Source organism: Misgurnus anguillicaudatus, chromosome 19, assembly GCF_027580225.2.
Source record: "Misgurnus anguillicaudatus chromosome 19, ASM2758022v2, whole genome shotgun sequence".
NCBI classification, from domain to species: domain Eukaryota; kingdom Metazoa; phylum Chordata; class Actinopteri; order Cypriniformes; family Cobitidae; genus Misgurnus; species Misgurnus anguillicaudatus.
The window spans coordinates 35296213-35307648 of record NC_073355.2 but is presented as its reverse complement, the minus strand read 5'-3'; the positions used below and the strand labels follow the sequence as shown (position 1 = coordinate 35307648).

At 35.9% G+C, this 11436-nt stretch overlaps 2 protein-coding genes across 6 annotated transcripts; both read right to left on the bottom strand.

Moving 5' to 3' along the window:
- Window positions 1-3446: 3446 nt before the first annotated feature.
- On the bottom strand, window positions 3447-7767 carry LOC129436477 (ciliary microtubule inner protein 4). Of its 5 annotated transcripts, none has more exons than XM_073857563.1 (5): window positions 6680-7767; window positions 5719-5781; window positions 5445-5577; window positions 3741-3851; window positions 3447-3587 (listed from the first exon to the last, which is right to left on the bottom strand). In XM_073857563.1, the coding sequence occupies exons 2-5, from the start codon at window positions 5761-5763 to the stop codon at window positions 3505-3507; spliced, it is 372 nt and encodes a 123-aa protein (XP_073713664.1). In that variant the 5' UTR covers window positions 5764-5781; window positions 6680-7767; the 3' UTR covers window positions 3447-3504. The 5 variants fall into 5 exon arrangements, with proteins under 5 accessions (XP_073713664.1, XP_055050619.2, XP_055050618.2 ...); XM_055194644.2 differs by lacking the exon at window positions 6680-7767 and adding an exon at window positions 6157-6664 and having other exon boundaries at window positions 5445-5553; XM_055194643.2 differs by lacking the exon at window positions 6680-7767 and adding an exon at window positions 6161-6663 and having other exon boundaries at window positions 5445-5553.
- A 1836-nt stretch (window positions 7768-9603) lies between these two features.
- On the bottom strand, window positions 9604-11268 carry mpst (mercaptopyruvate sulfurtransferase). Its single transcript, XM_055194638.2, has 2 exons — window positions 10641-11268; window positions 9604-10317 (listed from the first exon to the last, which is right to left on the bottom strand). Exons 1-2 carry the CDS (start codon window positions 11227-11229, stop codon window positions 10022-10024), a joined length of 885 nt encoding a protein of 294 aa, XP_055050613.1. The 5' UTR covers window positions 11230-11268; the 3' UTR covers window positions 9604-10021.
- Between the last annotated feature and the right edge of the window lie 168 nt (window positions 11269-11436).

Genomic DNA, 11436 nt, shown 5'->3' with positions numbered 1-11436 from the left:
GTTCAACCAAAAATTAAAATTCTGTATTCGTTTTCTCATCTTCATGTTGTTTTAAATCTGTATGAATAAATTTTTTTGTGGTGAATACAAATGAAGATATTTTGAGAAATGATGGTAAGCACCTGCACAGCTGATTGTAACTATTGACTTCTGTAGTAGGAAAAACAAATACCATGTGTGCTCATGCTCATTTATCAAAATATCTTTTTTGTGTTCATTAGAAAAAAATATTTTATACAGATTTAGAATGACATGAGGATGAGAGATTATGATAGAATTTTTTTTTTGAAATTTTTTGAAAATAAAATATTTGAGATTGTTATGTCAACACAATATATAAATAATATGAGCAATATGAACCTTGCTATGCTGTGATGCTGTTTATTATCACAACATACAAAAAAGGTGCAGAAATACACCTTAACTTACAACTAAACTGTAAGTGCATAACTTAGTGGATAACTTTTGGCTTTTAAACCAACATGGAGTTTAAATTATTTTCTTACTGACAGCACAGTCGGGATATTAATGGGGCTTCATGATGCCATAGAAAAAACTTTTTTGGCTGATTGGTTCAATAGGGAATCTTTAACATCTCAACAACCTTTTTGTTTTACAAAGTGAAAAATGTTTCTTTAAATTATAAAAAACTATAAAAGAAATGTTTTTTTGAGGAAGCAAAATATTCTTTTATGACAACGCTGTGAAGAACCTTTTAAGCACCTTTATTTTTAAGAGTGTAGGACGATTTCTTTACAAAATTAAATTAATAAATCAAAGTTTTGTAAGGTCTGAATAAAAAAAAAAGGTTTTGTAAAACAAAATTTCTAAAATTTCCTCATTTTCTTTTATAAATGCTTTATTAGCTACAGTGATTTACACGCATCATGCTCTAGCTTTGTGGTATGTGATATTATCTGTGTCTTCATTATCATCATAAATCTGGTTTTCTATAAATGAGTAAGCAGAGAGCTTTGCATAGAAAATGAGACTGAGATTTTTAGAGTTACCATTTTTAAGAGTTAACAGCTTCAGGGCTTTTGGGGGGGGGTTGTTAGGGGGTGCTTGAAAAGATTTTAGTTTTGCATTAAAATATAAATATAAAACTTGATGACTTAAACTAAAAATATAGGATTGAAATGATAAACATTAATGCAAGACAACTTTTACATATTGCCACAATCAAATCCCCCAAAATCAAAAATATACCTCATCCCTGCAAATCAAACCAATATCAAACCTAATTCAATGTAATAGAATAGAGTTTATTTCGAATTTATGGGAAAAAAGAACATTAAACAAGAAAATGAAATCAAGTATACTAATCACACAAAACATAAAATAATAATAATTAACACCAAAGATTTTTTTTATAACTATAGTCAATGTCCTTTGCCTATTCGAAAAGGGGTGAGAAGAAGAAAAAAACAAGATTTAATTCAGTGTAATAATGGACAGCTAAAAAATAACAATAACTGAAATAAAACCTTGAAATATTACAATCTACAGAAAAAACATGAAACATTAATATGTGATCCTAAAGCACAAAACCAGTCATAAGTAGCACTGTTATATTTGTAGCAATAGCCAACAATACATTGTATGGGTCAAAATTATAAAATATCATTAGGATATTAAGTAAAGATCATGTTCCATGTATATTTAATACTGTAACTATATCTCACATATAAATAAATAAATATATTTATATATATCTTATTAGTAATATGTGCAATTTTCTCAATATTTAGATTTTTTGCATCCAGATTTTCAAATAGTTGTATCTCGACCAAATATTGTCCTATCCTTACAAATCATACATCAATGGAAAGCTTTTTATTCAGCTTTCAGATAAATTTCAGTTTCAAAATATTTACCCTTAAGACAGGTTTTGTGGTCTTGGGTCACATATTTTTGACTACACTTAACTTGATTTATTGCTCTTTAAGGTTTAACCATGAGTAAATGTAAAAATCGATTTATTAGTTTAAACCATAACCCAATGCATTGTATTATAATACACAGCCTGAAGATTTTAAAAGGTTCTGGACTGTACATTATGCAGGTGCTTCATTTGCTGAAAGACAATAAATACAGGAAAATATGATGCAATGGAGCAGTGACCTTTTGTAAGGTACAAAACCACAAAATTCACCCCGAAGCACAACACACGATGATGTTTTAAACATGTTTTTAAAACATGTAAACTAAGTCTGGTCATGTGTGTTCTTGCTATGTGCCACAAACACGTAAAACAGCCCTGGATTCTGAGTTACAAAACCACAGTAACATCAGTATAAACAACCTGCGGTTCAAAAACTTAGCTGTGGCGAGAGTGAAATTTTTCCCCGAAATCGATAGCAGTGTGGTATTTACAAAAAGAGAAAGCACAAATTTGTAGGTAATCGCTCGAAAAATAAGAAAAAATGAATGCCTAAATTACAAAAAAAAAAAAAATCAAAATGTATGGATTTAAAAAGTACAACCCTCTATAAAAGTTTGACATTTTATGTTTTTTGCTAGTTTGAGTGCGTAATTCTGCCTGTAATTGTGATTTTGCACCGGATTTCAGGAAACTCAGATTAAAAGAACCGGAGAGGGAAAAAAAAGTTTCAGTGGTTTTCAAGATCAAACCGCGTAAAATGAGACTGTCAAATTTACGTTATGTCAATACCACATCTTACAGCAAAAGGCATCAATCGCAGAAAAATTCCCCACAACACACAGCCAAAATGTCTCTATCTGACAAATACGATCTATTTTTATATACAAAAAACATTAAGCGGGTAAAAGCCACACAAACATTGGTCCGAAAGTGCATCTAGTTTATTGTATTGCTCATAGTTAAACCATTTGATAAAAGTTCAATAATATCTAATATTATTCTATTATTATCACTAAAATATGGCTATAATTTGGACATTAGGGTAAAATCCTCCATAAGGAAACTTTAGGGGCTGGGGTGTGCTTGTAAAATAAAGCCACTGGTAAACTAGAAAAATTAACCCTTACTGTACATTGAAATGTAAATTATATTGCTTTTACTTGTATTAAACAGTTGCTGGTTTTCACCCCAGTCATTCTTGCAACAAAAAGGTCTCATTACAATGTTCTCCCGTATAGCTCGGTGGTAGAGTATTGCATTAGCAGTGCAAAAGCGCATGGGTTCGAACCCAGACGACACACATAGTGCAAAAGTCGTGGGTTGGAACCAAGGGAACACACATAGTAATAAAAAAAATGTATGTAGTGTAATGCATTGTAAATCGCTTTTCGTCTGCCAATGCAAATTACAATGACTGCATCTGCAAGTGAGATATTGCAGATGAAAAAAAATGTAGCACTTGTGATGAGTAGGAGGTGCACGTGTGAATATTGATCCTCACATGTGTGTGTACTAATACGTAAATGCGGAGCGTGTCTCTCTGCGGGTGAAAAGATAACACTTCTGAAGGTGCGATTGTTTATTTGCTGCGGTTTTCGAATGCGCTCCAAATGTCAGGCTTATTTGGACACACCCTTGACCTCCACTTCCTTCAGCAGCTTATGTAGTCTTTTGTCGAGAAAGTTCTGCTCGGTCCATTTCACTTTTTTTAAAGAAATTGTAAATAGCTGATGTCTGTACAAAAGCTGCCACCAGTGCACTGGTTAGTTTACATATGTGATTGCCTTGGCAGTTGTGACCAATGCCCTAAAACAGGTCAGTTTTAAATATCATTTACAGTAATCTTGATGCCTACCCAAGTCATCGGTTTTGTGACCGTGCCAGTGCTCTGGATCTTGAATGAAGGCTGGTAAAGGATGATGGACATACGAGTCCTTAACCAGAGAGGACCACTCCACTGCAGGCCCTGTGGAAGTGACACCAAATGTTTAAAGGGACAGTTATGCTTTTTTGGGTTGTTTCAATCATAGATATGTATAATAAAGGCTAGATGTGTCTCTAACGTCATCACCTGGCAGCCATCTTACCTCAGACAGCTCGCTCACTCGTAGCATGTTGTTTAATGGTGCAGGTACTTTTAAATGACCATAAAGGGGGTCGCACACCGCGTCTAGGACAACTCGGAGGTATCGTAAACCGAAAGTGCACATTAAATAGCACGAGCTTCGTCAGATAGCGTCTATTTTAAAATGCAAAATATACGTTAGCAGCCAATGTTAATCGTTAATGATTTGGGACAAATATGATGTTATTTAATGTTAAACTATGTTAGTGGCGCTGTGTGGCGCGACGGATTTGAGCAACTTCTTGAGTCAAAGCTGGGCGGCGTGGACAGGTGCCACCTGGCGGCGCTGGTGTGCGTATACTCATAGAAAGCAATTTGTTCGATTTTTTTTTTTTTTTTTTTTGAACGGCGCTGAGCTGCGCGGCCGGTGTGTGATCCCCTAAACTTGCTCAGTTTTCTACCGATTTTCAAACGGTTTGGTTTCTTACAAACGTTATTAACGTGGCTATAATTCCGAAAGCTTTTACATGATCATGAAAATTATTCTTTAAGTATGCAGTGTCATAGGTACATCTCTGACGTTTATAACAAACCAAACCGTTTGAAAATTTAGCAAATTATGGTCATTTAAAAGTACATGCTCCATTAAACACAATGCTACGAGTGAGCGAGCGCCCCGTGGTAAGATGGCCGCCAAATGCGAGACATTTAGCCCTCATATCTATGGTTTCAACCCATGGTTCACTCTTAGAAAGGATGTGTTAATTTTTTACACATCTTTGTGCGTTAAGCTTTTAACACAATATGTGTAATTTTAACACATCATGTGTCATTTTGTGTTGATTTTGTGTTAAAATATAACACAAGTTGTGTTGTTTCAATGATAACACATAGATGGGTGTCATTTTTTAACACATTGGTTCTAAGAGTGTTGGGTAAATATGGACAAACACAATCATAGGGTTTTAATGCTTGTTTCAACTTATGGTTGAGTCAAATACTGGCATTTTCCAGGTGCATTTAAACCAGCGGTTGGGTTTGTCCATATTTTACCTAAACAATTAAACATTTTTAAAGGTGCAGTGTGTAAACTTTAGCAGCATCTAGTGGTGAGGTTGCGAATTGCAACCAACGGCTTAGTCCACTGCTTACCCCTCGCTTTTGAAACACATAAAGAAGCTACGGTAGCTGCCACCAGACAAACATGTCATCGTCGGAGACAACTTAGTAAAAAAAGTTTGTCCGTTAAGGGCTTCTGTAAAAAAATGGTGGCACAAAATGGTGACTTCCATGTAAGGGGACCCTCAGTATATGTAGATAAAAAGGTCTCGTTCTAAGGTAATAAACAAATAACGGTTCATTATAAAAGGTCTTTATACACACCTGATAATATAGTTTTGGTTATTATTTTGCATTTCTGTCAAGAGATCCTTCTTAAAAAATACACACTGCACCTTTAAAGTGTTAAGCTATTGTTTGTGTGGTGTGACACACCGGGGAAGATGTTGGCACGCAGGTAGTGGCTCATCATACGATAGGATGTGTGTTGATCTGTGCCATTTGAGCTTGTTTGAGAGTAATGTGGTGCACAAAGTGGAGAAACCTGTGGGCAAGATACTCTGCTCACCTGACACACGCACATAAACATGTCACGTACATAGGCTTAAACAAAGGTGCAGTATTTATATCAAAGTATTAATAAATCAATGTTTAAATAAGATCAAGTCAAAAATTGAGTTTTCCATAAGTGGGATTGAGCAGAACTGACCTGATTCCTGCTGTCCGACTTCTTTGATTGACTGATGTCACCCATCCTGATAATGTTTATGTGCTTACAGGAAGTAAAAAAAGTGTTAACCAAACACTTTTAATATAAATCTTATGATTTATGCTTTATTATTTAAAAAATATAATATATATATTACACTTTTTGAGCATATTAATGCACTTTATTTAGAAATATAACGTGCATGTAAAATAAATAATGTGTAACTATTGTTTATATATTTGAAATAAGCTCATTGCTATCAAATGCATAGCCTTAGCTTATAAGGTCCAAACTATCCACTATAGGCATTTTGCAGTATGCCAGCCGGTTGAGTATCGCGATAATTTATGGACTTCTTTTAGACCTATGCAATTGTCCTACACTCGATCACATACAGAAGGCATTGATCTGGTTATCTGTAAACTTTGAAGTTCGCACCTACCGTGTCTGCGTTTGTTGTGGCTGATGTGGGTTAAACTCGATCCGCGTTCAGCGGTGATATTAATAATTCATAGACTTCTGAAAACCACGCACAGCCACGGTAGCGGTTACGCGGTGTGACGTCATAACGAGTTATTTTACATGCAGTTAATTGCGTCACAAACAAACATCCGTGGCGAGCTTTTTCATTAAGATAACGTTACCATGCGACCCAGTAGGCATATTAAATTAAAATAAATAAATACATAAATAAACAACAATGCAGTAGATGTAATGTAGCCACGTGTACGTTTTACTCAAACAATACACATACTGTATAATATGATTACACATAGCCTATTGGAATTCGTATTTTTAAATAAGTCATTACAATAACTTTCAGTTTCTATTGGAAATAAATTTCCAATTTAACCTTATTAACTTTCAGTTTCTATTTCAACTGAAAACTTATATTATATCATATATAAAACATATTATATTAACAATTGATACCAATCATCTTGTTCAAAAGTTTACATACCCCTGACTCGTAATGTATTGTGCTGCCACCTTTATTGAAGGTTTATATCTTTTTTTAATAGTTTTGTCTCAATTGTACTCTGTGTAAACAGATGGATTTCAACATCATGTCATTGTTGAAAAGGGGTCAAATATACAAAAGATGATGGAAAGCAATAATTGTGCAGTACCTGGAAGATTTTTCTGAAGAAAATTGACAATTTAATGGCTTGGATCAAACAAGAGACTCGTTAACAATGATTACAAGACGCGAAAACAGAATAAAGTTGCTGATCATTCAGTATCATACAGCATTAACCATAAAGGTTATGTAAACTTCTGCAAATTTTTTATAAATTCAGTTATTTTCTGTATTGTGGTTCAGACAAGATAAATAAAAATAATAAAATATTATAATTAATAAATAAAAATGCCAACTGCAATTTTTATGCCCCCTATTTATTTTTTTCTTAAAGAGCACCTATTTCATTTCTTAAAAACAATGTTATTTTGTGTATTTGGTAAAATACGTGTTTGCGTGGTTTATGGTTCATTATTTTCCACATACTGTACATTTTTGTAGCTCCAGATTTCACTCTCTTCCTGAAATGCACGGATTTTGTAGAAAATTAATCGATTTGAAAAGCTTGAATACCTCTGACGTCAGCCGGAAATGTTACGCTCCTTACTATGTTAAAAAGATTTGGGTCACAATGCAATGCTAACAGAAGTTAACTTACAGGGTGAGTCCGAAGCGGGGGTCGGTCTTTACTACATCACCAATCCCAAAAAGTAAACTGTTGCCTCGATCCATGTGTTTGTTGTAGTCGAAGGAAAGAGATTTACGTTGGAGACGATAACTCGCGTCATCAATTACTTTGGGTTTGTACCATTAGCATATCGTTAACATGTACTAATACACACTTACACACCAAAGGAAATGTGAAATCGTGAATCGGACCATACACTCCAAAAACAAACGGTGCTAAATAGCACCAAAATTGGCTCCTGGCTCGCAATCATAGAGGAACCACCTCCAGTGCCATATAGCACCTATGAAGCACCAATGAAGAACCACATATCTGAAGAACCATATCATTTGTGCTATATGGCACCACTCAAAATAGTTACTCTATGACCACGAGCCAAGAACCACTTCCAGTGCCATTCAGCACCGTTTATTTGTCTTTAAGAGTGTATAGGTGCCCATTAAATAGCATTTTACAGATTTTCACTTATGACCTCAAATGTACCTTGAATTTGTCATATCACTCATAAGTCATTTTAATCAATTTGTTTACTATTTAAAAAAAAATTATGTTTCACACATCAGGCAACATCAACTTTGGTCTGAATTCTTTTGTCTTTGTGTTCCTTTTGTACTCTGTTCCTGGGTCGGTTCTGTGCAGAGGCAGCAGGATTTTCCAAATCTTTAGTAAAAGTTCTTCTCAGCTCCAGTTTTGGCCCTTTACTGAGTGGTGAACAATTTGCTTAGCATTCTGGAACGGAAGCTATGCATTAACTTGAGCTCAGCACATGGTGTTAGATGATGCACTTTCCTCTCTATGTTGGAGCATATCTCTTACCTTGTGCCCTCACATGCTTTATATAGTCCATCCTGTTTGACTGCAGAAAAATGAAACAGAGATAGGCATCCGTTAAAATATGATGCCAAAATTAAAGTATTGGTTAAAGTATGTCTTTATCAATGTGGTAAATCTGAAATCAAAGCAGTGCAGGCATTATTAGGCTATGCAAAACATATCAACAATAACCATACAAACCGCAATATCACAGTTCAACATACGAGTAGGCTAATCTTAATGTTTATGTAAGTTTTGTGTTTAAAAAGTGAAATATTCTCTCCAGTTCCTATTGCAACACTTGGAGATATAATAATAATATAATTTTGGCTGTGATTGACATTTGCTCGTCTGTCTCTTATAGAAGGCAGATTTTCCATCAATGCTTTGCGCTCCTGCGACAGTCTACGCCCGTTTCTCAAACGGAAGACTGCATCCTCCGGAGGTCGCACATGCAGGCTGCATACGCCATCAAACATGGTTTATTTAAGTTAATTAAGCATTACATTCGCAAGTCATAAGCATATTACAACATTTTTCCATAAAAGTCAACTTTATAATTGTTAATATTCTGAAATACGACAGACTTTATGACGTATGCAGCCTACAAATGCGACCTCCGGAGGATGCAGCCCTCCGCCCGAGAAACGGCCTTCGTAAAGCAATTCCAGATCATGTCTCAACATCGCCGCCTTGTGGATATACAAAACAACAAGAGCGTAAACAAACATCCCAGATCTGCTCTTTAGAAATTCTTATTACGAAAAGGGAATCGATTAAAAAAACTTCATGCGGAACAAGTATTGGGTTTTCATGCTGACGTTAATTTTGCCATTGATTATATAACTTGTTACATGCTTTAGTAAGACTGTCTGTACAGAGAGGGCTTACCTAAAAAATGTTCAAAAATTGCCTTTCCACGTCAGCAAAAGTTCACTCTAAACTGAAAAAAAAAAAAATTATACAAAAAATCAGATGTGTCTCAGAGAAGTTCGCTACCATTGAGTAGGCTACAATCGGTTTGCTATATTTCTCTTCAGGAAAGCCTATGAAAATACAAAACCAATGGCAAAGTTTTAAACTGATAATACATTTAAAATAGCGTACAAATATATTCTAAATTTAATGCGAACGTTATGTCGTGAAGGCATTAAAACGGAGACCAGCGTTAGTTATTATTCACAGGACCCTCAGGCAATATCACGGTCAGCTATCAGCGTCCATGACGTGCAGGAAGACTGACGCGGGAAATTTACATTTTAAATTCATATTCATGTGTAAGTATATTCATGTTTAATTTAACAGTGATATGAATATGACAAAACTCTTGTACTTTTTTTAACAAATACCACCATACAGGAGAGGATTTTACGTGCGTTTATTAGACTCTGTAAAGAAAACAGGAACTTTTAAATATACTTTTTAAAGTTACAACAGGTTTTGTTTATATTTAGCTGGGATAAACTTGTAACAGATCAAATGCCTATTGCCTATATTTGTATAAAGTTTCTCCTATTTCTCTAGATTGGTGTGCATTATTCATTTTAAATGCAATTTTAATTCAATTATACAAAAATTCAACAGCGTGTGTAATTGTTTATGTCCAAGTGGAATTGTCTAAACAATACTTTATTGGTATATGTTTGTGCAGTGAGTGTTTTTTTTACAGTAAAATTATTTTATGAAATATTTTGTATGTCATTTGCCTTTAAAAAAAATAATATCCAACATTAACAAAGTAATGCAGTTGATGGCTTAGTGCAAAAGGTTTAATATGGATCTCAGTGCTTTCCTTTTCCCTCAGAGATCACGTGTTCAGGGGCAGCTTTGCTGAACCACTCAACCCACGATCCATCGTACAGGTACACGCCCGGGTGGCCGCACAGGTGAGCGGCGAGGGCGATGTGACAGGCAGTCACACCTGAGCCACAGGTAACACAGAAGGGCTTCTGGATGTCAACTCCAGCTTGCTGGAAAAGCTTAGCGAGTTCCTCCACAGGAAGCTCCTGACCATTTGAGTCCATGAAGCTGGTGAAAGGCATGTTGATCGAGCCAGGGATATGACCAGGTTCAATGGCTGAGATACACAGACATAAAGATAACCAATATGTGATATAATGGTAGGTAACAAACATGTAAAAGAATGCATAAAAGAGGTGATTTTTTATCACATTTTAGCTTTTTGCAGTTTACCTGAAATGTCTGACAGGTGTGACATATAACATTCACAATTGACATCTGTATTCTTAAAAGTATAAGAATGCTTTTATACTGAATTCTATTAGGATTTCAAAGATCACGTGACTTCAATATTTTTGTGTTTTATTTGTTGCGAATGAGTGAACGGGGCAAAGTTCAGGGAGTAACGTGCATGAATGCATTCACAAATAACATACGTACTTTCCCTTGGCTCCGGTTCAACCCCACGAAACCTTCCGTTGGCTCTGGCGTCGACCACTTGAAACTCCTTGTTTTTTATGTTGTCCAGCACATTTTCGTAAGTTTTTACCCAGGACCCGTTAAAGGTCGTCTTAAACTTGGTGCGCTGTGGTTTCGTGTACTGGTCGGTGACGGGATGACCTTCCCTTAACCAGTTCTTGAACCCGCCGTCCAGAACCGAAACCGATTTGTGACCAAATACCCTAAACATCCACCATATCCTTGGTGCAGCGAACGAGCCGATGTCGCTGGCATCGTAAACGACGACATGAGTGTCGTTGCCTATTCCCAAATTACCTACGTAGTCTGCAAACTCGCCCTCGCTGGGCAGCATGTGATCAAACTTCGAGCTTTTGTCACAGCAGTCATCGATGTCGAAAAACGAGGCTCCGGGAATGTGACTTTGTTTAAACTCTGCCTTGGCATCGCGTTTGAGTTTAGGCAAATACCAAGACGCGTCTAATATGCGTAGTTTCGGTCCCACTCGGTTGCTTTTTACAGCATCCGCGAGCCATCGCGCCGCCACGAGAGCTCGAGTCTGTGCAGCCATGGTAGTCACGCGCTCCCCTCCGGTAGAGCCAGTTAACTGCAGTGTATGGTGCAAATATCGTTCAGTCAACCTATCGGTGTCGAAAATGCAGTTGGTGTTTTGTAAGATTTAAAGAGAGAATGTCTTAATATAATTAATTTTGGGCAGGAGTTTAATGTTAAACTTTTCGTGTGCTTATTTGCTTCGACGTACGAAACTGCTGTCTAT

Bases quoted from the DNA above. Each gene is read 5' to 3' on its own strand.
- LOC129436477 (XM_073857563.1), bottom strand. From the start codon at position 5,763: ATGGGTGACATCAGTCAATCAAAGAAGTCGGACAGCAGGAATCAG. The intron at 5,578-5,718 runs GTCAGTTCTGCT...TGCGTGTGTCAG, and splicing joins AGTCGGACAGCAGGAATCAG to GTGAGCAGAGTATCTTGCCC. The intron at 3,588-3,740 runs GTAGGCATCAAG...CTTTAAAAAAAG, and splicing joins TCACAAAACCGATGACTTGG to TGAAATGGACCGAGCAGAAC.
- mpst (XM_055194638.2), bottom strand. From the start codon at position 11,229: ATGGCTGCACAGACTCGAGCTCTCGTGGCGGCGCGATGGCTCGCGGAT. The intron at 10,318-10,640 runs GTACGTATGTTA...TGTGTATCTCAG, and splicing joins TGAACCGGAGCCAAGGGAAA to CCATTGAACCTGGTCATATC.